This window comes from Lycium ferocissimum, chromosome 8 (assembly GCF_029784015.1).
Source record: "Lycium ferocissimum isolate CSIRO_LF1 chromosome 8, AGI_CSIRO_Lferr_CH_V1, whole genome shotgun sequence".
In the NCBI taxonomy this organism is placed as follows: domain Eukaryota; kingdom Viridiplantae; phylum Streptophyta; class Magnoliopsida; order Solanales; family Solanaceae; genus Lycium; species Lycium ferocissimum.
Genome location: NC_081349.1, coordinates 20,932,848 through 20,958,586, shown reverse-complemented (window position 1 = coordinate 20,958,586; position 25,739 = coordinate 20,932,848). Strand labels below are relative to the sequence as shown.

General features: G+C 33.0%; 3 protein-coding genes across 3 annotated transcripts; 1 reads left to right on the top strand and 2 right to left on the bottom strand.

Annotated features, from left to right (window-relative positions):
• Positions 1-11,198: 11,198 nt before the first annotated feature.
• LOC132067515 (large ribosomal subunit protein eL34-like) lies at positions 11,199-13,679 on the top strand. The gene is made up of 4 exons (XM_059460779.1): positions 11,199-11,354; positions 11,586-11,665; positions 13,152-13,261; positions 13,346-13,679. Exons 1-4 carry the CDS (start codon positions 11,276-11,278, stop codon positions 13,437-13,439), a joined length of 363 nt encoding a protein of 120 aa, XP_059316762.1. The 5' UTR covers positions 11,199-11,275; the 3' UTR covers positions 13,440-13,679.
• Positions 13,680-14,654: 975 nt separating this feature from the next.
• On the bottom strand, positions 14,655-16,802 carry LOC132066707 (glutathione S-transferase U10-like). Its single transcript, XM_059459945.1, has 2 exons — positions 16,150-16,802; positions 14,655-15,231 (listed from the first exon to the last, which is right to left on the bottom strand). The coding sequence occupies exons 1-2, from the start codon at positions 16,468-16,470 to the stop codon at positions 14,866-14,868; spliced, it is 687 nt and encodes a 228-aa protein (XP_059315928.1). The 5' UTR covers positions 16,471-16,802; the 3' UTR covers positions 14,655-14,865.
• A 4,121-nt stretch (positions 16,803-20,923) lies between these two features.
• Positions 20,924-23,635, bottom strand: LOC132066706 (protein FEZ-like). Its single transcript, XM_059459944.1, has 3 exons — positions 23,219-23,635; positions 22,396-22,697; positions 20,924-21,846 (listed from the first exon to the last, which is right to left on the bottom strand). Exons 1-3 carry the CDS (start codon positions 23,400-23,402, stop codon positions 21,169-21,171), a joined length of 1,164 nt encoding a protein of 387 aa, XP_059315927.1. The 5' UTR covers positions 23,403-23,635; the 3' UTR covers positions 20,924-21,168.
• Between the last annotated feature and the right edge of the window lie 2,104 nt (positions 23,636-25,739).

The following is a 25,739-nucleotide window of genomic DNA, read 5'->3' as shown; positions in this document are numbered from 1 at the left end:
GGGGGAAATTTGTATTTGCCAGAAAGTTTATTCCGATAAAGTGGATATGTTATTTTCTTAAAAACATTAATGTAAACACCTTCTCATGTCTTCCTTTTGTAAACTCAAACCTAATATTTAATCGAATAGACTTAAAACATCCTACTTTTCCTAAAATTGAATCTGGACGAACTCTTTTTTGCCGTTGCCAATGAGGAATAGCAGAGAGAATGGTAGAAACCTTTTTTGGCAAAACGTGCCATTTTTAGGTAAAATAATAGGCAAGATACAATATGTTTATAAAATTAAAAGTGGAACCTCTAATCTGTAGCTTTAAAGCTCCGAACAACAATAGAGAACTTCTTGAAGAAGGAGGCAAAAAAAGGAGAAAGAGAACAAAATAAAGAAAATAAGAAGAGAAAAAAGTAAAAGAGAAGGAAAAAAAATAAGAAAATGTATTTATTAAAAGAAAAAGTAAAAATTTAATAATTTTTCTACTGCTATGCCACATAGGCTTAAAAGGGGTTGCTAATCTCACTTTAAATTGGTTCGGGGAGATATTAGAACTCCCATAAAGTTCAAGCGTCTTTTTGAAAAAAGATTATAGTTCGGCGGGTTTTTATGTATTTTCTCTTGTTTGAAACGGAAAAGAAATAGGATTCGTTTGAAAGGATGCATTATAGGTTCTCTTTTTGGAGCATCATAAGTGTATTTATTTATACATAAAGTATATGTCCATTCTCACCGTTAACTGATAAAGTGGTTTCTATTGGATTTGCCGCTCTTTTCTCTCTCTCTACCAACCTTTAGACGAGAGAACGAAGTCAGATTGATTTCTCTATGCGAAATGACCAGCATATGATATGGTATATTATACGTAGTTATAGCGAAAAGATATTATTTCACCCTAAACTTGATACGAAAATTTATTTTAAGAACTAAAACTTTAAGTTGTATTTATATACCCCTTAACAACTTTCATCTTAATTAAATACAACCTCAAATTACGAAATGCTGATGTGACAAAAAAAAATTAAGAGAGTGAAGAACACAAAAAGGTGGGCCCGCTGATATATATATATATAAAATTAAAAATAATAATATATAATTAAAAAATAAAATAAAAATGCACCCCCCATCCCCACCCGCTCCTCTTCCCTCACCCCACCGAAATCAGCCTTAACCGAATCCCCGCCCCTGCCCCCTACGCCCCCACGACTGTCACCTCCACCACCACCACTGTAACCATCACCTCCCGCTCCTCTTTCCCCACCCCACTTAAATCTGCCCAACTGAATCCATACCCCCCCCCTCCCGCCACCTCCACCCACCTCCATAACCACCACCACCACCGCTGCCGCCAACCTTCCCCACCACTGAAGTAATGAAGTTGCACGAAATTGCACGAACTGCCCGGTTGGGTTTAAAAAAAAAATTCTTCATTGTTTTTAAACAATGAAGAAATTGCACGAACTGCCCTTCAAATGGATCCCAGTTGGGTAATTTTCTTCATTGTTTTTAAACAATGAAGAAATTGCACGAACTACCCTTCAAATGGAGCCCAGTTGTGTACTTTTCTTCATTGTTTAAAAACAATGAAGAAATCACACGAATTGCCTGAAGACATTGCACAAACTGCCCTTCAAATTGAATTCAAATGGACTGGTGTGTGGCCCCGGGGGGGTGGGGGGTTGAAGAAGAAGAAAGGTTGGTGGGTGGGGGCAAGTGGGTGGGAGTTAATGTTGGAAAAAATGTGATTTAGGAATTTTAATAAAAGAAAATCTTTGATAAAGATGGAATTTTTCAGTTGGGTTGATTTAAGGAGGCGGTGGTTATGGTGGTGGTGGAGGTCGTGGTGGCAGCAGCAGTGATGGTGGTGGTTGCTACAAGTGGGGTGAGGATGAGGAGAAAGAAGAAGAAAAAGAAAAGGGGGAAAGAAGAAGAAAGAGAAAAAATAATAAAAGAAAAATAAAAAATGAAGGGTTGGTAATTTTTGACGTGGTAATGACGTGGCAATGACGTGGCGCGAGTGTAATACACCACACATTGTGAGAGTGGTATTATTTTTTCAGGGTGGAAAATAATTGAGACGTAAGTTGTTAAGGGGGGTATATAAATACAACTTAAGTTTAGTTGCTAAAGTGAGTTTTCGTGCCAAGTTTGGCGGGGAGGGCAATGATATCTTTTCTCTTCTTTATAATAATACCGTTAACGGTTAAGAACCTTTCCTAAAATATTATGTTTTCATGAGTTTTCTGTTAAATTATCTGAGTATTTTATTATCTCTAAACTATAATTTTCAACGGTAATTTGTTGGAACAATTGAGAAAGTACATGAAATTTTTCGTAATTTGAGGCTTGTCAGAGAGATTATCCTTAAGGATATCTTCACTCTGTGTAAGTGTATCCTTCAGGATTTATCAAGTTCTTCTAAGAGGCGTTTGACCTTAGAAATCAAATATTTATTTGGAAATTTTGAAGATGGATTTGTTTAGTTATAGATTTAGGAAAAAATATTTAGTTGTTTGAATGGAGTGAAAGTGAAAAAACTAAAAAATAAGGTTTGAGGTGTTTTCCAAATTTCAAATAACCCTTCAAGTTGCATTTGAAATTTTCATGGTCAGATACTTATTTTCAAATAAAGTGAAAAATTTCTCGTTTGGCCATATTCACTTTTTTTGGAATAATTTTTTACTTTATTTCAAATCGGCGTTTGGTTATAAAATTTTCAAATCCAACTTGGAGTTGGATTTCAAATTTGGAAAAGTGCTCCAAACCTGTTTTCCACCTCTACCTTCGTAAGCGTTGGGCTATGAAAACCAAATATTTTTCACTTTATTTGAAATTTTGAAGTGGGAGTTGAAGATGGAGTTGTGTTTGATTATAGTTTAAAAAAATGGTTACATGAATGTACTGAAAGAGAAAAAAAGTGAAAAAAAAGGGTGAAAACAAGTTTTTAGATGTTTTTTAAATTCTTTCATGGCCAAACACTGATTCCAAATAAAGTGAACAAAATTTTTGGAGAAGGTAAAAATTTCTCCTGGTCGTTTGGCCATGAGGAATTTTTCACCTTTTTCGAAAACTAGTGGTTGGCCATAAAATAGTTGCATTTGAAATTTGGGAAACAATCAAAATCTTGTTTTCACTATTTTTTTTTTACCCTTGCTTTTGTTTTTCCTTTTTCAAATTTTACCATAAGTTTTTTATTTTTATAAATTTCACCGTTTATTCTAGTATTAGTAGTGTTTACAACTATTTATTTTAGTTCTTGTTGGGTGTATGAGGTACAAGTTCAAGGTGGGGATAGTCCCCATAAAAGTCTCACTCTTTATAGCTTCACATATGCAACAAATGTGCTCAAACCTTATGAACGGCGATACATTAGTGGTAATTTATTGTATCAGTTGATTATAGAATTTGTTTTCTTCCCTCTCCTTCAAAGGGGCTTCCCCCCCCCCCCCCCCCCCCCCCCCAACAAAAAAAGGGGGGGGGGGGGTTGATAGGTCAGGGCTGAGATTGTGGTATATGAATTTCTAGTTTCATTATGTTGAAAATTGTTTTCACTAATGCATCAGTTGTTTTAATGTAATTGTGTAATCACTTGTATTGATTCAATCAACTGGTTATGTTTATCATAGGAGTGTTGGGTGATTTTGCTAATTTTTAGAAATTGAGGCTTGAACCATCATACATAGCTTACTTTGACAAGCCTATTTCTTGAATTTACTTTTTGCACTCATTTCTACTATATTAGAAGAGTGGGTTTGGTCGTCAACCACCCACTCTTCTAATATAGTTATTAATTAAAAAAAAAAACTAAGTTGGGGTCCATGTGAAGAATTAGGAGACAATTGGAAAAAAAAGAAGGTGGGGTACACGTAAAGAAGTAGGAGACAATTGCAAAAAAAAAAAAAGGTGGGGTCCACATAAAGAAGTAGGAGATAATTTTAAAAAAACAAAGATATTTAAATAATGATAATAAGTTCAGAAAATGATAAAGGTACACTTAGAGAAAATTTAAAGAAGAGAAATTCAAGAAAAAAGAAATAACGATTTAAATTGAACACAAAAACCTCTAAAAAAGTCATAAAACCAAAAGATTTAAAACTTATACCTTTGGGTAAGGATAAAAATGCACTAATTTTAGACACATACATCTCACACAAATAATGAGGAATAACATCAAGAAATCAAAATATAAACGGTCAAGAAACGTATAAACATATTTTCTTAAAATGATGAAGTTGGTCTATACTTAAAAATTTAGGACTACAACAGATGCTAACACGTGAAAGCGCTTTCGTTGTTGTTGAGTAGAAAGAGATGATGGCATGAAACTCTGTAGAGAGAAGGTGTATTTCAAATCTTTCAATTGAAGAACCAAACCAGGAAAGTCATATATGGGAGAAGCGGACTAAGCAAAATAATTTATTGATATTTTCAATTAATTGAATTATAATACTTTCTATAATAAAAATTTCATAATTATATTACTAAAAAGTACTCTCTCTGTCCTAATTTATGTGACATAGTTTGATTAGGCACGAAGTTTAAAAAAAGAAAGGAAAGATCTTTGAAACTTGTTGTCTAAAATAAGTCATAGATATCTGTGTGGATTTAAATCATTTCATTAAAGGTAAAAGGTAGGGGTGTTCACGGTCTGGTTTGACTCGGTTTTTGGTTAAAACCAAATCAAACCAATTAAGTCAGTTTTTTTTAATAATCAAACCAAACCAAACCATTATAGCATAAATTCTATCGGTTTCGGTTTTTTCGATTTTGTCTGTTTTATCGGTTTGGTTCAGTTTTTGCGAATTTTAAGATTGTATTAATACAAAGAACTTTTGAATTAAATGGTAACTAAATATGGCTTTGACGTGATCCATTCAAATCTAAGAATCTTCTTAATTAATTCATTAAATTTATTTAGATATAGGCCTATGGCTATGGGTATAGGAATTACAGAAACATAACATCTATTTTTCATGATTCTAGCTACCTCCCTACATACAGCCTTTTGATATTACGCAACCCTCCGAAATTTTTATTTTCTAGACTCATCGTGTTTATGAAGCATCGAAAAGAAAGCACAGAAATTAAAACGGAAAATGATAAACAGAAAGACAAAGTCATCTACCAAATCTTTTTAAATTCCAATTGCCATTTTCTTCTCTTTAATTTGTTACGGATAAAATGCTAGTTTATTAGTAGTAATTCAGATGGCATGTAAAAGAGGGAACCGTAAAACTGGATAAGGGGAAAAAAATTATTTTACCTTTAGCAAATTTTTATTTTATTTTACCTTAAACTTGAATGGGCTACACCTTTCTTTCTCATTATTTGAATTTATATTGGAATTGGTCTGAGCCAAAATTTTGAAGAATATATATATATATATATATATATATATAAAATTTTAAATATGTATGTATCTATCGTTTTGGTTCGGGTTTTTTTAGTTTAACACCAAACCAAACCAAATGTTATCGATTTTTTAAAATTTAAAACCAAATCAAGTCAAACCAAGCCAGTTTTCGGTTTATTAAGTCGGTTTGACTCGGTTTACCGATTCGGATCGGGGTTTTGATCTCATTTGAACACCCCTAGTAAAAGAGGAAGTTTCAAGTTAAATAATTTCTAAACATAAAAATATATCATTCTTTTTTAGACAGACTAAAAAGAAAAGTGTGATACTATTTTTTGTGTTAGGCCCGGGCTATCACGCGCTTTCATCATCTAGTTTTTGCTACATAGCTTACTTTTAAATTAACAAATTGAATGGCTTTCTTGCATTAGCTTTGGAAGCTTTCTTGAAATATGAATATTGTTAGTTGGAACTACTTCTTAGTTTGATATTAGATTCTCTTCAAACATTGTACATAGTTTAATTTGACATAATTATTTCATGAATTTACTTCTTGTACTTATTTTTTTACATAGTTTACTATTAAATTAACTATTTGTGGACTTTCTTGGATTAGTTTTCGAAAGGTCCTTGACACTCGCGATTTCAAATATTGGTATCTTGAACTACTTTATAACTTGATAATTGATTCTCGTATCAATTAAACACTTGATGGTGATTTTGATAAGCTCATTTCTAAAACGTATTTCTTGTACTCCTTACATAACTTACTTGTACTCCTTACATAACTTACTTTTTTTTAATATAAAATGTTAGCTAAGTTTATGTGCCACTAAGCTTTATGCTTAGCGATAGTTTCTTACTATCATAGGTGATGCATCGGGAGAGACTTGAGGATAGCCATTGAAAGTAGACTCTTGGAAGCATAGATGAAGACCACAATTGCATCTATTAACCCCCTGAATTATAATTTTCAAAGGTTAACCCCCCTCCCCCAACTCAATATTTGTTGGAGCGCATATTACACCCTCCTAAAATACTTTAAAATGTTCCAAGTGGCATAACATGTGTCATTTAAACTTAGAGTTAATACATAAAAACTCCCTAAACTATCATTTTGCAAGTCGCAAATTTTATAACTACGGACACAGATTCTTTCAATTTTAGTCGCATATAACAGAAATTCTAAACGGCTACACTTATAATTCAAAACACTCTGGTTATAATTTAAATTGAGGTGCCAAAATCGGCTATCTCTGCACTTGATCCCTTAAATTCTGAACTGAAAGTGCATTTACACGTTAGGTTAAAATATGGGTAGGCTCAATCCAAGCCCATATCAAGCTCAATACAATAGGCCTAAACCCAAAAGGGTCATTGACACTTCTGTCCCTATTATGTGTTGGTCTTTAACTTCTTTCCTCATAATAAATAAAAAAAAATTGTGACATAAGTTTATATTTTCACATTATCATATCTCACAAAGTATGCCCGATTGTTGCTCTTAAAAAAGGTATGCTCCGCTAGGCGCAAGTTCGGTTTCGTAATGGACAAAAAGTTAAAGAAACAACCCATTTAAAGAACAAAAGTTAAAGAACATCACATTTGAAGGGAAAACGTGCAATTTCTTGGGTCATTTTGCATTTTGTCCTTATTTTGTGCTGGTTTTAATTTTTGCGCCTCATAACAAAAAAAAAATTCGTAGGTGTTACACCTCGTGAAATTTCACGTCGTCGTAAGCAAACTAACGTGAGTTCAGAGAGGCTATGATACCCCTATAAGGTTAAGCAAACTTTTAATAAGTGTTAGACAAGTATTTAAAGGTTTCGGGATCAAGCGAATCGAAGAAATTAGGTTCGTTGAGAATTTGGAAAAACTTGGAAGAATTTTGGACAGGATTTTTGTCCCAACTTCAAAGAGGCATATCTCCTAGAATATGAGGAGTTACGGAATCCATAACCTATGTAAATTGATGTTCAGCGAGTCTTCTTTCCAATGAAACTGACAGATCGTATTTCTGTAAAGTACGAAGGAAAGTACGACCCGTATAAAAATGTACGTCCCGTACATTTTGGGCGTATTTTGCCAAAATTTCCAGAAAGTTGAAATTTTTAACCCCAAAGTACGGGATGAATAGTAGCACGTACTTTGAAGTACGGGATGAACAGTACCCGTACTTTGCCCGAAATTTCCCAGAATTTGAAGTCAGTGGAATTTTTTTTCTAAGACTATAAATAGCCATTTCCACGACCTAGGCTTCATTTTTTCACCCTAATTAAATCCTTAATGCCTTTCTAAGCTCCCTCTAACATCCATAACCAACCCAAATCAAATCAAGAAAGGATCAAACTCCTAAATCCTCAACTAGTTTATAGAAAGGTGCTTGCTCTTGTTTCTACATAGAGTTGTGGTGAACTTGGCCTTGAAATAAGTTGTGTGGTTGAAGTTCTTCAAATACAAGATATGTTCTTCACCCTATTTGTATGGTTGAGTTGATGTAAAGGTTTAATACCCCTTAGAAAGGAAAAGAATTAAAGTGGACAAGCTATAAGTGTTGTAATGAAGAATAGGACTATGAGGTGAACTCGAAAAGGGGATTTTGGTTAAACTTGAAACTAATTTGAATGTAACTTCTTGATTATGATATTATGGATTTTGTTATTGTTGTTTGGGAGCTGTTTTGCAATATGGTGGAAGTCGATAAAATAGGAGAAGTGCTGCCCAAATTCCGTTAGCCTTTTAGTTGCTCTAGTTTGAACTTAAGCATGTTTTCAAAAGGCATGATTTCTATGTTATGATCCCATATATGCTATCAATGTTACCCTTACTCCTAGAAATGCTAGAGATCTTTAATTCTCAAGGCTCTTATGATGACTCCATGTTTAGTGGTACCAAAGCTTAAACTTCTAGATGTTCTCATAATATGATTGAGCCTACCATATGATTCTTGATTTCATTCATTACAATTGGCCTCATCTTGTGCTATTGTTTCTTTAAAGTGAGATAGAATGATGATGGTGATTATGATGATGATGTCAATTCTAGAAAGGCCAAAGTTTAACGTTCGTAATGTTCTCATGATACTATTGATTTTATCACATGATTACTTTATTGTTGATCTCACCTTATGATAGTTGTTCCTTCAAGGTGAGATATAGCGATGGTAATGGTTCCATAAGGACACATCGGAGGTTACCGACCTTATGTCACTCCGATAGAGTTGTAGCTTTTAATTGGGCTCTCATGCATGCTTTATATATATGTACGATATTATCGTGCCTATATGGCCGAGCAGCACTACTACGATGGGCGGCTTATGGATGATGATGTATGATATTACCGTGCCTATATGGCTGGGCAGCACCGCTAGTGGGCGGCGTGAGATGATTACCCCGGACGCAGGAGGCCCGTACGCGGGCTAATGATGATAATACCATACCTATACGGTCGGGCAATTTACTTATATATATTTATAATGTTATTTTAAAAGTAAAAGTTAGCATGCATGGTATCCGCCTTAAGAGGCAGTCAGATAGACAGGTTATCTCTTGATCTCATGTTTCCTTATGTCATGATTATGTTGTTATTCATGCCTTACATACTCAGCACATTATTTGTACTGACGTCCTTTCTTGTGGACGCTGCATTCATGCCCGCAGGTAGACAAGGAGACAGATCTGATCCCTAAAAGCTTTATGAGCGGAGATTCAGGAGCGCTCCACTTACTTCGGGGCCGCAGTCTATTGGTATACTCTTTTGTGTATATATTTGGGGCATGGCGGGGTCCTGTCCCGTTATTATGATTTCCATTACTCCATATAGAGGCTCGTAGACATGTGTGGATAGTAGGAGTTTCATAACCTTACCGGTGCACATCTTGTGTATCATTTTTGTAGCCTTGTGGGCTTGTATATATGTATATATGGGGCGGCGTTGATGATTATTGTGTAAATGAGTTTTATTTGAGAATTCATGTTTGTACAGATTATGATTATAGCGAGTTAGATATGAGGTCCATCGAGATAAGATTGGAAGAAGCATGTTAGATGGTGCTCGGTAGGCTAGCTCCGAATACCCATCATGGCCCTTCGGTTGGGTCGTGACAGAAGTGGTATCAGAGCAGTTTGTCCTAGGGTGTATCTACGAGCCGTGTCCAGTAGAGTCTTGTTTATGGGTGTGAAGCGCGCCACACTTATAAACCGGAGGCTGTAGGGTATTTAGGAATGATTAACCTTTCTTTCTTATCTTAGATCATGCGATAGAGCTATATTATCAGGATTCTCTTTTTCCTAATTGTGTGTTATTATTTCTGCAATGCTTGTGAAGAGGAAAGCTACAGCAGCCCAGAAGGGCAAGACAGTGGCCAGAAGGAGGACTGAACGGGATCTGCCGGCAGATATAGAGGAGGGTGAATCCTATTATGTATATATGGGGCGGAGTTGATGATTATTGTGTAAACGAATTTTATTTGAGAATTCATGTTTGTACAGATTATGATTATAACGAGTTAAATATGAGGTCCACCGAGATAAGATTGGAAGAAACATGTTAGGTGGTGCTCGATAGCTAGCTCGGGGTACCCGTCATGGCCCTTGGGTTGGGTCGTGATAGGCATAAATTTATATTTCTGCATCATAATATCTCACAAGGTATGCCTCACATGACTTCAGTTTCTAAGGCCTCATTTGTTTTCATTAAGATTAAGACGTCATAATCTGAATGCACTACTGAATGATTAAGATGTTGTCTCTAGATCTGAATACTGAATAAGTAAGTTGGTTTGTTTTTCAATAGTTGAATATGCAATGTATTTATTTAAACATAATACATAGAGATAATGGTAACAAAACACACTTCAAGTATCACCTTTTTTGAGTTTCCTACTTAAACTATAAGGTGTGAGAATTTCCTACCTAAACTATCACCAATTAGTTTGTAAAATACACCTCAACTATCAGTTGTTCACTTTTACATACCTAAATTGTGACCAATTGATTTGAAAAAAAACACCTCAACTATCAATTGTTCACTTTTAACGAGGTGTGTTTTGCAAACTAGTTGGAGATAGTTCAATTAGGAAAAGTTGAATAACTGATAGTTGATGTGTGTTTTGCAAACTCGTTGGTCATAATTTAGGTAGAAAACTCTCACACGTGATAGTTCAGGTAGAAAACTCAAAAAATGTGATACTTGAGGTGTGTTTTTAACCCTTAACCCTAATAAATATACAATTCAAATAAAAAAGAAACTAAATATTAGACAATAAATAGAAATGACGAAATTACTTTGTAGTGGTGGTGGGTGGGGTGGTTGGGTAGTGGTGGTGGGGATGGGGGGTAGGTAGCAGTGGGGGATTGGTATAGAGGATGGGGTAGTGGAGAGTTAGCGTGGGTGGTGGGTGGTAGGAGTGGGGGGTGGGGTTGGAGCTGATGTTAAAAATTATTCATACAAAATATTTTTTAATAATATTAAGACTTTGTTCAAGACCTATTCAGACCGAATAAGTGCTGAGATCTTTATGTAAACAAATGCACTTAATGGCCTAAGATCCGAACCATTCAAATTCAGAAATTCATTAAGTGCAAACAAATGAGGACTAAATGAACTTATATCTCCCTAGGTATAAGTTCGATTGTTAAAGACCAAAAATTAAAGAATCAACCTATTTAAAGAACTAAAATTAAAGACCAGCCATTTGAAGAACACAACGTGCAATTTCTTCAAACCAAAAATATCAATGGGCTTACATATTGGTGGGCTTATAGTCTAACCAGACACTAATAAAAAATCGATTCTCTGATCCAATATCAACCGTAGGATCTAGGGCTTGCCCCCCTTATATAACACTACATATATTTTCCTTTCATTTAGTCTTTACTTCTTCAGCCCCCAAAACCAGAGGTAAAAAAGCTGCAGAGTGAGTAACAGAAAATGGTGCAACGGCTAACATACCGTAAAAGGCACAGTTATGCCACCAAATCCAACCAACATAGGGTTGTCAAAACCCCAGGTACACCTTTTTTTTTTTTTTTTTTTTTTTTAAATTATTTGTTGCATTTCTTGTTCTTGAAAAATATGTGTTTTTTAAATATGTTTATGTAATGTGGGTGTTTGTATACTGAAGAAAGTTTTGTACTTTTTCTTATTTGTTCTATTTCTAGTTTTTGAACAACATATGTGTGTTTTATTATTATTGTTTAGAAACTGAAGAAAGTTTTGTGGTGTTTTTTTTTTGGAATAGGTGGGAAGCTGATTTACCAGACTACAAAGAAGAGGGCTAGTGGACCTAAGTGCCCTGTTACTGGAAAAAGAATTCAAGGGGTATGCTTTTTTTTTTTTTTTTTTTTGTTGCTATTGTTTTTGTATTAATATCACTTTTTTTTTTAATAAATGCCATAGCTAGAGTCCGATTGGTTTTGTTTAAGTACTGATTTTTCTGCTAATGTAACTTTACGATGAGTAAAGCAGAATTATTGATAGAATTCTTATATCTGAACCTGAGCATAATTAGCATGTAGCTGTATTTATTTCTATACCATATTTTGCCAATGTATGTTAGTTTGGAGTCAATTGTTAGGTGGTACGTTAACTGTGACATTTAGAGTGAACCCCTAATTTACTTACGACGTATAGGCTATATAGAGGACTGATTCAACCACACTTTTTTTGGAATTAATATGTAGTTTATTGATCCACTGATCTGGTGCTAAACCTTGGTTTTCTGCTTTCTTGAAATATATTGGAGTGGTAATACTCGATTATTTTGGTGGGGAATTTGGGATAGTACTGGTTGTTTTGTGATGGTTAAGACGTTCCCATGATTTATAAGGGTAAGCTTACATGTTTCAAGTATCAAATCAAAATGAAAAATTTTGCATCTATTTTCAGTATCTTTCCGTAAGAAGTCTAATCATAGTTGATTTCGGTAGAAGATGAACCATGGGTAGTGTCCAAGATGTTTTGCATTTTTAACTATCAAACAACTAAAGTCAATTTTTTTTTTCTACTAAAATAATACTCCCTCCGTCCAATTTAACGAGGGTGTTTGACTGGGCTAAAATAAATCATATAACTATGTGTCTAGAAATCACATCCTTAAGTGTGAAACGGTAAATTTAAAGTTGAATTGTTACTAAATATATAAAGGTATTATTTTTTTTGGGACTGGCTAAAAAGGAAAAGAGTGTCACATAAATTAGGACAGGGGAGTAGCATATAATTTGCTGTAAGGTTGGCTTAAGGTCTCTTCTGATTAATTTTCAAACAGAATATTGAGCCAAATTGAAATAATTTCACTAGAACTGTTTGGTCAGCCAACTGTCCAAGAACAAGGAAAGAGCTTTTTATTGTTATTTCAGTTAACGATCCCATCTAAAACGTATATTATAATGCTATTTGGTGGTGTATACATAAGTCTATTCATTTGCGGGAAAGATTTGAAGAAAAGAGTTGTGATATATTTATGTTCTAAACCATGAGAACTTTTTTAATAGCTACATAAAGTTTCAATACTTTATCCAATTTGCTGTACTGTGTACAACTAGGATAAATGAGTTGTACTTTGTATTTTGGTCACTAAATTTTGATGATAATATGATCTTTAGTCGGGAATTCTAAGCTTTGATGAGTCTTAATATAGGTAGAAGGATCAAATTACCCCTCTGTTATAAGAAATATACTACTAATTTTGTCCTCCGTCATACCTTGGTGCCAGTCGTATCCTTCCTGTCAACAATTGTCTTGTATTTGCCTTCTATAGTTGTTTTAGGTCTCATCAATGGATTAAAACTTTTTTTTCTTTTTGCAGATTCCTCACTTGAGACCTGCTGAATACAGGAGGTCCAGATTACCTAGAAACAGAAGAACTGTGAACCGTGCTTATGGTGGTGTCTTGTCAGGCAGTGCTGTACGTGAAAGGTATATTTTTGGTGCACTAGAGTGTTCTTAAACTGTAAAACAAAATTAGCGTTCTTCCAGCTCACTAGATGTTGTCTTGTACAGGATCATAAGAGCCTTTTTGGTTGAAGAACAAAAGATTGTGAAGAAGGTTTTGAAGATCCAGAAAGCCAAGGAAAAGCTATCAGCCAAGGCCTAAGTTTGTTATCCTGATGATGTCATGAGAGGAATTTCAGATACTGCAGGCTACTAGGAATCGTGTATTTTGAATTTTGGTCTTAAGATTTGTATGTTGCTCGTTTTTGTTAAAATACGATATTGGATGTTTCTCTTCAGTTTGTCGAAATATCTGTTCTGCTAGGTGTCTGTTTTTTTACCTGTTCTGGATATTTAAACCGATGGATATTTGCACTTCAATTCAACTAGGCTATTTGTTCCAGTTTTGAATCAGTATGCAGGAACAGCATTGCTTATTAGCTGATTCTCTGAATGAACGCATCATGTTTGTTTGTACTCTGGGTTTTCCAAGTAGTTATCAGCAGAGACGTTTTGTTCCAAAGGCAAATACTTGCAAAGGGCACTGTCTGGCTTGGTACATATTTTTGTCATGCGACATGCGTTGCTGCTTTTAAGGCATAATATGATTCCTGATAAGTTCATAATTCTCATTCACGCATTGTGTTATTTTTCTACTGGGGCACTTCTCTGCCAAAAAACAAAAGAGATGATCTTAACTTGTTTCTGTTGTCAAGGATAATTAGCTTTAACAGGACCTATCGTCTGGAGAAATTTCCTGTTCGTTCTATTATGTATTTATCTGTACAGCGCGACTTTCCTGTTTTATCTTTGCAGCTCGAAATTTTTGTTCCTTCATGGCTTCTTTTATGTTTGAAAAGCCATAGATTCTGGGAATCATCTTAAACTCATAATATGCTCAATCTTGGATATACAAGAATACTTCTATTGGTTTTATTTTGTGATGCACTAAACTACAGTTGAACTGTTGAAGTTGATCCTTATATACACATGGTCCCAGATTGGGAAGGATCTTCTCCACCATTATTCTACTTCAAGTATATGCCCTTTGTTCTATTACACGTTGTCTTGTTTGGATGGTTGTTAAATGTTACATGTTGTTTCATAATGTATAGTATTATATCATTTTGTGTTGTATGTAATGTAGTGTTTTGATAAATACAACGTTTGGATAGATTGTATCATTTTCATTGTTACACAATGTTAGACATCAACAATTATGTTAGACATTTGAAGGATAAACCTACGAGAGAAATAGCGTATAAAAAGGTATGATAAAAGGACAAAATATGATTATTAGATAATAAGTAAAAACATAATGGAGAAAAATAGATAAAGTAACAACGCAATTAAATCAAATCGGTCGTTACATAAAAACATTGGATTTAGCGATACGATACAATAAGATCAAAGTAACAATCAAATTTGATCAATCAAAACAAATATTGTATTTAAACTAGCGGGACAATACAATAGGTAGCGACCATCCAAACAAGCTGTTAAATTTAACAAATTGTAAGTTGTAACTTGAAAAGACCGGGCAAAGAGAGACCAAAACAGAAGACTCAAGCAGCTATCGTCTACCATAATCAAGCATCCTGGTTTAAATTAAACTTCTCCCTTATCTTAGCGACAAGATCAATGTGGGGTGGAAGGGATTTCTTCATTATAGGAGAGTTTTTCAGAACAGTAACCAGTTCAAAAAGGCATGGGTATTTTTCCAGACTAAGATCCACTCCTCCAATAGCTTCATTGAAGGCTTCAACATTGCAAGCACTTGAACCTATTACAACATCAAGAATCCCTGGATTCTCACCATTCAGAAAAGGTGATCTGTTTGGAATATCTCTTGCAATCCCCTCTTCTAGCACCTTTAGTAGCTCATTTGATTCTTCTATAGCCTTGTCTCTTTCCTTCCCGTTACACACGAGGACAACTTTTGTGCTTGGTCCAACCTATATTGCAAATTCAGGAAAAAGTTAGAACTATCATAAGTGTTTTCAGTATGATGCAAGTCATTTTTCATGAAAAATGTTTTTTCGTAAAATGTCTGGTTGCTGAGTAGAAAATATTTTTTCAAAAGTATATTAAGGATTTATGATTATATTAGTAAATTGGAGAGTATTTTGATTAGATCTCTAACTTTATATGACTTTTATCTATAAGTGATCAAGAAAATGACTTCTGTTATCAGGGGTGGATCTACCACATATCCTAAAGGTTCACATGAACCCAATAATTTTTGTTCATACCCTCTATATATGTATTAAGAAATTTACTAAATATCTATAAATATTTGAGTTGGAATTCAGTTATTATTGTATAATAACTTAAGATCATTATAGGAACCATACAAGTGAAATTCTGGATCCATCTCCATCCGTTGTACCAAACACACAAGATAGACACTGAATATGAAAAGGTAAGAAGGAAAATGACTTCTGTTTATAAGTGATCGAGGAAGTCATTTGCCCCTCTTTAATGCTTTCTGGTAACTTAACACCAGAAAATGACCCGTGTGATATCAAGCACACAAGATGGACACTGAATATGAAAAGGTAAGGAGAAAAATTACTTCTGTTATACCAAACACACAAGGTATATCAACAACAACAACAAGCCCAGTAGAATCCCACCACGTGTAGGTCTCATAAGAGATTAAGACAAGTAGACCTAACCCCCACTCGAAAGGTAGAGGCGGTTATTTCCGAAAGACCCTCGGCTCAAGAGAGGAAAACAAGACAAAAGGTCAGATAGGGCCAAGCATATCAAAAACAATATGAAAACGAGGAATAACACAAGGTACATCAGTGAATCAAAATATGAAAAGGTTATAACTTATAAGGAAACATATAGTTTCGTAGGTATTTTACCTTTTGGTCATAATAGTTTATCCAGAAGCGAACTTTGGCTCTCTCAGAAGGCTCCTCAGGGAGCAACTTGGGTGCAGTTTTCCAGCAATCATCTATGTATTCAAGAATAACAATTGATTCAACAATAGGTTTCCCTTTGTGCACAAGAACAGGCACTTTCTTATGCACTGGATTGTATTTGAGAAGTTCTTGACTCTTGTTTGTTAGATCTTGCTCTATGTACTCATATTGAATGCCTTTGATTTCAAGTGCAAGCCTAACTCTTGTACAGTAGGAGCTGAACCAGGAGCCAAGTAAAAATACTTCACTTTCTTTCTCCATAATAACCTTTAATTTGATAGTGTCTTTGTTTTTCTCTGTGGTCTGATATGAGATGTCATACTCATGTTTATATAGAGTTTTCTGCAGATCAGGCAGATTCAAATGGATTCAGATTTGAACTTTGTGGATTCGAATTTAAAATTTTACCGTAGTCCATATGATTTACCGGTTCGAAATATATTATAGTATGTATTTATCTAATAATTTTTAAAATATATATATATATATAGTCTCAGTCAAAACTATTAAATTCAGTTGATATTAGGTGAGTTATGGTAAAGGAAAGACAAAAGGTGGAAAGATGGAGTTCAAACTTTTGATCATAAAGTATTATATTTGCTTTAGAATTTTCGGAGACCTTAATACTAAATAAATATAAATGTCATGATGATTATGTCAAAGTAACGTGTTAGATTTATATAGTGCAAGTTATTTTTGAATAATTTTATGATAATTTTTGTTTCTTACCTAGTGTTTGACGCATACTTTAGAGTTTGATTAAGTCTAATTTAAGCTGAACCCATCGGGAACACCTGTAATCTAACATCTTTCACTTAAATATCTCAACTAAATTGGGTACTCATACTACATCGAATTTGTTCCAATTAAATAATTTTTTTACGATCAACTAAAATTACAAAGTGTGTAATACACTCGATGGTGACGTGACATAATAACTAATTAAAAAAGGACAAGTGGCATTTTGGTGCAAAATAATAATTAAAAATAAATAAAAAGGAAAAAGGAAAGAAAAAACTATTTTTCAATAAAAAAAAAAAAAAAAAAAACTATTTTCTAAATCCCATCCCACCTACCCAACCCTCCGGATTACAGCCGGCGAACCACCACGAACCATTAACGCCACCTGCTCCGACAAATCCAAGCGATGAGCCAAAATAATCAATAGTTAGGAGCTGGATTAAAAATAGAATCGGAGCTCTAAAATAAGATTCATGATAAGTAGTTTAAAAATGGAACCGCCTCTAAAAATGGAAGCTCTGGCCCAACGACGAAACTGATAAGTAGTTTAAGCCTAAGGTTTCTTTGCCCTACATCTCTATTTTGCTTCAATTTTTTCTTTTTTTAATATTAATTTAGTTGATTGAAAAAAGAAGAATCCAAGAAAGAAGAAAAGAGCCGATGTGATGAATCCAAGAAGATCCTATTCCATTTTTAGAGCTCTGCCAACGTTAATGGCAGGGGGAAAGCAGAAGCAGAAAAAAAAAAAACATTTTCACCCAAAAAAAGAACTCCTCACGCGCTCAGAATTGATGTAGCACACACAATGTGCTAAGTTAGCGAAAAATGTCTAAATGACACAATCGAGTTCAACTTGAACTGTCTAAATGGTACATGGTATAATTGAGGTGCATAAGTGAAAAAATGTCAACCACAAATGTCTCTCTTGATGGGTTCAGCCTCTAATTTATGCGGAGAAGTTCCACTATGATGTCAAAACACTTCTCATGCAATTCTATTTTTAAGACTCGAACTCAAAATTTATTATTAAAAATAACACAGTACTTATCAGTACTACACCACAACTTTTAACGATATTCTATGGAAGCTTACTCACACTCAATGGCTCAATACATGTAACAAATTAATCCATGATATGTTTTATGTTTGGTCTACATAAGCTTTTGTGTTTTTTAACCATAGTTAAGTTACAAACAAAAATTGTTGGAAACATCAAATAATAAAATAGAATTATTTAAAATTCACAGATCAACACACACACACACAAAAAAAAAAAAAAACAATTTTAGACCATACGTACTCCATAAGAATTAAATTTTAAATGCTTAAGTTTATTTTACCCCTTGGCTGATGCCTGCTTAAGTTAATTTAAGTAATTTTGGTGAAAGTATTAGGTTGCTGGTAATTTTTCCCAAATTCAAGCCCTTGATAGCCGTCTAAAAGTAGTTTTAGTATATTGAACTTATAGTACACTCCTTTCTCAGGTTTACTATCTAATGTGGTGCATAATTTGAGTAGTTAATTTATGCTTATGTATTATACTTGGAGGTAATAAAAAGAACATGTTAAAATGATACTTAAAAAGTTAATTTGACTGGAAAAATATCAAATTGGAGTTTGTAATAGAGTTGTTTAACAAATATAAAATTATTGTGATTTGTAATACATTACCATATCTAAAATGGTATCAGGCGAAAATAGAAAGAGTGTAGTACAAAATTAAGACAAATAAGATAACAAAAAGAAAAAAAGAAAAAAAAAAGAAGAAGAAATAAAACATTCATTGGTGCTATTCAAGCAGCAAGAAATCTCAGGCAATCAGAAAAAGTTCCATAAGTCATCAGATCGATGTTCAACTGGGCCTAGCAATTCTTTTGACCTACATTCAACCCAACATTATCATTGATGGGCTTGGGCCTTAATTATAACATACTAACTCCTACTGCTAGTACCTGGAGTTCCTCATGGAGAAAACTACAGTCCAATACCTTTGGATAATCTAGTTTACCAAATAGCCAACAAGTGTATAAGTTTTGTATATTTATACTTAAATATACATATACGATACATATGCTATACACATAATATACATATCAGTGTATAAGTTTTGTATATTTATACTTAAATATACATATACGATACATATGCTATACACATAATATACATATCAGTGTATAAGCGATACATATGCTATACACATAATATACATATCAGTGTATAAGTTTTGTATATTTATACTTAAATATACATATACGATACATATGCTATACACATAATATACATATCAGTGTATAAGTTTTGTATATGTGGGCTACTGCTGGTAATTAAGTTTGGCTGAAGGTACATATATACATTAAGTTTCCGGTCCTGATGGTTCAGAGATTAAAGGAGAAGTCGTTTCTTTTTTCCTTTTGGGTTCAAGTTTTTGACATTGAGGATAAAATGGCATTTAAGCTCAAGTTGTTGGTATACAAGTCAATCTCAAAGGGTAAATCCATAGATCTTGACATCAAATCACACTTCAGCCAAACGTTTGCAAGTTTACATGCTCTAACTATTTTTCTCAAAAGAGCAGAGCTGGAGTATTATTACGAATTCGACATAATCCAGTAACTTTAATCAAAATTTTTTATTTGTATTAAGAGATCCACTTAATATGTATACATAATTTATCTAGAATTCAATAAGCTAATTTTTTTTTAGAATTAGAACACATACACTTGAAATTTTGAATCCGCCTTTGGAGAGGAGAAAAATAAACGATCAGGAGAGTTGTGGCTTTGTACCAAGACCTACCCCTTCTTGCTATATAAAATAAATAAAAACTTCTTCAAGTTGCAATATACACACGATATCCCAGCAAAGATATGACATTATCTTTTTAGGTTTTATAAAATTAGGATTCGCTAATGGGTGCAATGTGAGGTTCTCACTTGATATTTTCTGAATACTGTGAGTCACAAAAGTTTTTAAAAAATCTGTGCAATTAAAACTTAGAGTATATTCTAAGGAAATATACATAACGTTACCTCGCTTGTAAAGCTCGCAATGAATAACAAGTTTTATTGTTTTAGAGTTAGTATGTTCGATCCCATCTCAAGATGATGGAAACAAAACAAATGAGAATAAATACAAGCGAAAGGGAAGGCATTGGAAAACACATTAATGAAATATGCTGGTATGTACTCCCTGTTTTATTTTATGTGTTTTAGTTTGACTACGCAAATTACTTAAGAAAAAGAGAGACTTTTAAATCATGTGGTCTTAAACTAAAAGATACGTATAATATACCAAAATACTCTCCGAATCTTGTGATTTTAAACAAGCCAAGTGGATGTAGGACTTAAATAATAATTAACTATAGAAAGTGATATTTTTTTTAAAAGACTAACATGGGAAGTAAGAGTTTAAGACATAAATTGATACAGAAGGAGTGATATACAATTAGACCTCTCTATAACGGCACCCGCATATAACAACACTTCTCTATAACAGCTAAGATTTTTTGGAACCGATTTTTTATGTTATATTTTACTTCTCTATAATAACATTTCACCTATAACAACAATAACCAACTTTATAGCAGTACACTCTTTGTAAAATTACCGCCCATATAACAACTATCTTCTTTTTTTAGTAATATAATAATTAACCATCTTTATAAAAATAGAATATCTATGATTACCAATAATAAGAGTAGAAATTTTGACTAAATATTTGATCATTTAATACACTATTTATGACAAAAAATATCATATGAATATATATATTTTCATCATTAAACGATTTTCCTTCGTTATAAAAAGTGTGATTAAGCTTAGAATTTGACAATTAAAAATAAAAATTAGATTTTATGTATCTTTTTTGCCTATAACAGTGAAGTATTATTTAAATGTTACTACTGTTATAGGTGTATAACAGCCATTCTCTATAACAGCTGAAAAATTTCGGACCCAACTATGCTGTTATAGAGAGGTTTGACTGTAATAAGAAATTGTTCTTCCATATCTTGGCCAAAACCTTTCGGGAAACGATTTGATTTGTCATGAATCAATTGAAAAACCTACATTAGAGTTTTTACAACACTAATCCAAAACGAAAACTAAGTCCAAACTAAAAGTACACAAAAAGAAAAGAAAACAAAAATTCAAAAGAAAGAAAACAAAAGCTAACTGCTTGAAACTAAAAAACACAACACTAAAAATTAGTAGCTATGGTTCAAGTGTAGCACTTGTTACTAGAAAAACTTGTAGACATTTCACTACTAGGACAAGGAGAAGAATCCCAAAGCAAATTTGTCTTCCATGCATCAGCAGCCATATTCAATGGAAAATTATTCATCAAAGGAAGTCCAATATTAGATCTAACATTTCCCCATTGTTCCTCCATATGTTGCATGTTGATCACATTATTAGCTTCCTTTAAGGTTGTTGTCTCATGAACACCACCACCTTCCAAATTCTCCGGTAATGCTATCGAATAATCTCCAAATATAGAAGATGACATGTTTAAGAGCAATGAAGAAGCATCAATATTGTTCATATTTTCAGCACATGAAGAAAATGTATAACTTGTAATGGGGTCATGGTTTGAGATTGAAATTTGTTGAGGGGGTCTATAACTAGACATTGAGTTGAGGGTTTTGTAAAGAGGAAGATCTAATGTGGAGAAGCTAGCCAAATTGTTGGATGAATTTTGTAAATCATTAAATTGGATAGGTGAACTTGTTTTGTGTGTAAATGGCATTTCATCTGAATTAGTGAAGTGGCTGTTTGTTAGAAAATCATGAGATGTAGTGTTATTTTGAGGTACTGGTGGTGATACCCAAGAGTGAGAAAGAGCTCTATGTGCATTGGAGTTAGCTTTCTTGAAAATCCTGCATATTGCCCATGAGTCCTAAAATATTCAAGAAAAACATTATATTAGTAAAAAAGTTTGACTTGAATATACACACTATAAATAGAAGAATACTATCAGCAATTACCGAGAATTGTTCATAATAACAAGGCCAATTATTTGCTTCCATATGTTAATATACACTGATAGTAGTATAAATTTTTACATTGTTAGTGTATATAATTTAAATTCATTAATAAAGTTTTAACTTCTATGCATTGATAACGCAAAAAGAATTTTTCACTAGCAGGTCATGACTTAAAAAATAATTACACGTAGTTCATAATAAGTGATTAATAACTTGGAAAATAAGGCCAGTTTTCTACTACAACAAATTAAAATACACTGATAATGTAAACGTTCTTTTTGCTGTCAGTATATATAAGATAAATCTATTAGGAAAGAGTTTAACTTCCTAAGCACTGATGGTGCAAAACTTTTTCACAATATCAGATCACTAGCTAAAAGTGTACATTTATCTAGTATCTTGAAAATAATATCGATTAAAATACATTCATAGTGTAAAGTGGTTAGTTTTGAGAAGCTTACACTAGGAGGAATATGTTTGTCCAAGAATCTCTTTGGTGCAGTGGAGTCAGTGATGGAAGGCAATCGAAACTCATGCATCATCCAGTCAGTTTTAATACCTTTTGCAGCTCTACCTTTGTAGAAAACTAGTGATTTCTTCAACCCAATGCATTTTGATCCTTCAGATGAATATATTGGCCTGTCAGTACCTGTTGCTTTCCAAAAACCAGCCCCAGTTACTCTATTTGGCCTTGCACTATTTCTATATTTTCTATCCCTTGGACAGTAGAAATACCATTCTTTTTCTCCCACTGCTGCCAACTCTGCTAAGGAAAAAGTAACAACAAAACAAAGGAGTAGTTAGCTAGGTTCATCTTGTAAGAATATATATATATATATATAGAGAGAGGTTAACTTATATATACTGATAGTGATAAAAAAATTATACTCGAGTCACTTTTATTGTTAAATAACTTATCTTATTTCAAGATTACAGATCTCACTTTTTATGGAGGGCTTGGTTATATGAAAATATATTTGGGGTGATTTGATAGTGTAACTTTTTTTTATACTGTTGTATATAAATTAAACTGTACCCCCTAGTAAGTGAAGCTAGTTATTCCTTGAAAAATTAGACATGCCACTTGTTCTAACATGTTAATTTACACTGATAATATAATCTCTTTTATCCAACTAATACATATGAGTTAAATTCAAAAACATGTTCCAAGGATATAACATGAAAGTAAAGGGAAAAGTCATTAACCCTATGAAATCTTGATGCTAAAGCTTATTATTTTGTAGTAAGAAATAAAAGCATAATTTATGAGTTATTGTTTCTTACTTGGTAGATCCCATGGATCATATTTATAGATGTCAAGTTGCTTGATAAGTTCAATGGAGATTGGTTTCTGCTGAACTTTCCTCCTTAGATAAAACCCTACTAACTCTTCATCAGTTGGATGAAACCTAAACCCTGGAAGCATCACTTCATCCATATTTTTTTCTTTCTCATTTCTCTCTTCCATTGCTAATAACTTCTCTAAAAACCTAAACAAAAATAACTCTCTTCTTCTTTGAAGAAGTAGAAACCCTAGCTACTTAGACAGCTTTCCTAAACAAACAAAAAGAACTTGTTTAAGGAAAACTAACTATTGATCTTCCTTTTGTGTTAAGAGTTAAAACCCTAAGACTGAAACTATATTGAAGAAGCTAAGGTAAGTTTATAACATGGAGTACCAGAAGAAAATAAGTTGAAGAGAGAAGTGTTAGAAAGTTTGAGAATGAAATGAGGTGAGGTTAATTAGGAAGTCATTATATGCTTCCTAAAAAGGGGTCTGACTCCGAAGGATCAGCCGCCTTTTCTGGTGACTTTAAAGCTCTCTCTACTTGTTTTTTGCAAACATCGGCTTGCCACTTAATTGGCAATAAGCCAAATTTGGCTCTATCTCCAGCTAAAAGAAAAGAGAAAAAAAAAAAAAAGTTAAAAGTTGTACACACTTTCAATTTAAATTTTCTGATACCATCATTTCATTTTATCTACTACTAACTTTATTCCAATTGATATAATACACTTTCCTTTTTAGTCAGTCCCAAAAAGAATAATATATTTCTATATTCAGATATAATTTAACTTGAAACTTCCACTTTTACCCTTAATGAAATGATTTACAGCCATACAAATATCTATGACTTGTTTTAGACCACAAGTTTCAAAAGTCTTCCTTTCTTTCTTAAATTCCGTGCCTAGTCAAACTATATCACATAAATTGAGACAGAGATAGTATATAGTGTGTAGCGTGTCCTATTCTCAAGATTACAAATCTTATCTATAGATATCATTTAGGTAACTTAATAGTGTATTTTACATTGACGAGTACACATAACTTAAACTAATAAAGGAACCATCAATTTATGTTTTCATATGCAAAAATTATTTACAATCTCAGGTTGAGTTGACTTATAATAGGAGATAATTCTTTGGATCAAGCATGGTATGGTACCTTATGAATTAGTGTAATAACTTGATATAACATGTTGTATTGCACTGACATATAGTAATTGTCTTTACATTGACAATATATAATATTTAACTTTAAAAGATAGGATATAACTTATATACATTGACCGGTGTAAAGAATTTTGAAACTATAATGTATTTTAAATTGATGTAGTAGGTTACATATGCATTCTTTTTCAGGTTACTAACCCCAAAAATTGTGAGCTATCTGTAGTTATTTTTGAGATAATCTAAGTGTGTAGAAGTTAAAATCAAGAAATAATAGTACCAATTAAAAGCACCTACCAGTGAACTCTAAGGTCAAAGATAAAATGGATTCCCAGCCATGACTCTTATTTCTCATTTCAATGTCCTGTTGTACCCATTTGTAGTTTGTTTAGTCCAAATGTAATAATCTCAAGAAACTCACTAAATTGACCCTTATGGGGATTAGGATATTAAGTGTTGTTTTCATGACTATATTGAGCTTTAAGGCCATTATTATTAAGTATTTTATGTTGGAGATTAAATAATGTGTATATATCAAGACAAAGCAAACTTCCAAGTGCTTATATTTTATCAATTGCTAATTTGAATAGCTTTTTGGAAACACAGAGTCACAGACCAAAAAACATTTCCCAAGGCAAAAGCGCAAAATTATATTCAGATGTAAAATTCCCTATGTGACTTAGCCTCAGACTTATGATTATTTTTATAATATTTAGAAGCTATAGTTATCTCCGGATCCAAAAAAATCTATTTCCTTCTATTCCATTCTTTCTCAGTTTCTATTCCACTGACTTGTCAGATTAAATACAGTTTCTGCTAAAGTAAGTAATTGACTATAGATAATAATGAAAGATGCTCTCCAGCTAAGGTAATTAAGGGATGATCATTATCTTATTATGTAACCTAGAGGGGTATTTTAGGGACAATAGGTTCCTAAATCAGAACAATGTTAAACTACCCTAGTTGACCTTCATGGGGTCCACAAGCAAATTCAAAAGCCTGATAGTCACAACGATTTTGAGTTTCTTGTCATAACATGACGTTTAAAGCCATAAGACAATCTTTTTTGGCCTAAAGTTGAATAATTAGTATAGTTCATATCAGTTTTGAAAAATACATATTTTAAATAATATTTATTCTCCTTTTAATAAAGACGTGAATAAAAAACGTTAACAAAAAAAGTTTATTTTTCTTTTTAGATATCATAAAATAAAGACATAAGACTTTGTATTTATAATATTAATTTGTCTTTTACTAATTATATTTTAACATACTTATAGTTATTATATACCTCATAGGGGTTGTAAGTGTTTCATTTGAAATGCAGTGGGTATACCCAAAACAGAGTCATACTACA

Bases quoted from the DNA above. Each gene is read 5' to 3' on its own strand.
- LOC132067515 (XM_059460779.1), top strand. From the start codon at position 11,276: ATGGTGCAACGGCTAACATACCGTAAAAGGCACAGTTATGCCACCAAA. The intron at 11,666-13,151 runs GTATGCTTTTTT...TTCTTTTTGCAG, and splicing joins CTGGAAAAAGAATTCAAGGG to ATTCCTCACTTGAGACCTGC. The intron at 13,262-13,345 runs GTATATTTTTGG...TGTCTTGTACAG, and splicing joins GGCAGTGCTGTACGTGAAAG to GATCATAAGAGCCTTTTTGG.
- LOC132066707 (XM_059459945.1), bottom strand. From the start codon at position 16,470: ATGGAGAAAGAAAGTGAAGTATTTTTACTTGGCTCCTGGTTCAGCTCC. The intron at 15,232-16,149 runs GTAAAATACCTA...TTTGCAATATAG, and splicing joins TAAACTATTATGACCAAAAG to GTTGGACCAAGCACAAAAGT.
- LOC132066706 (XM_059459944.1), bottom strand. From the start codon at position 23,402: ATGGAAGAGAGAAATGAGAAAGAAAAAAATATGGATGAAGTGATGCTT. The intron at 22,698-23,218 runs GTAAGAAACAAT...TTTCCTTAGCAG, and splicing joins TGATCCATGGGATCTACCAA to AGTTGGCAGCAGTGGGAGAA. The intron at 21,847-22,395 runs GTAAGCTTCTCA...TGAATATTTTAG, and splicing joins ACAAACATATTCCTCCTAGT to GACTCATGGGCAATATGCAG.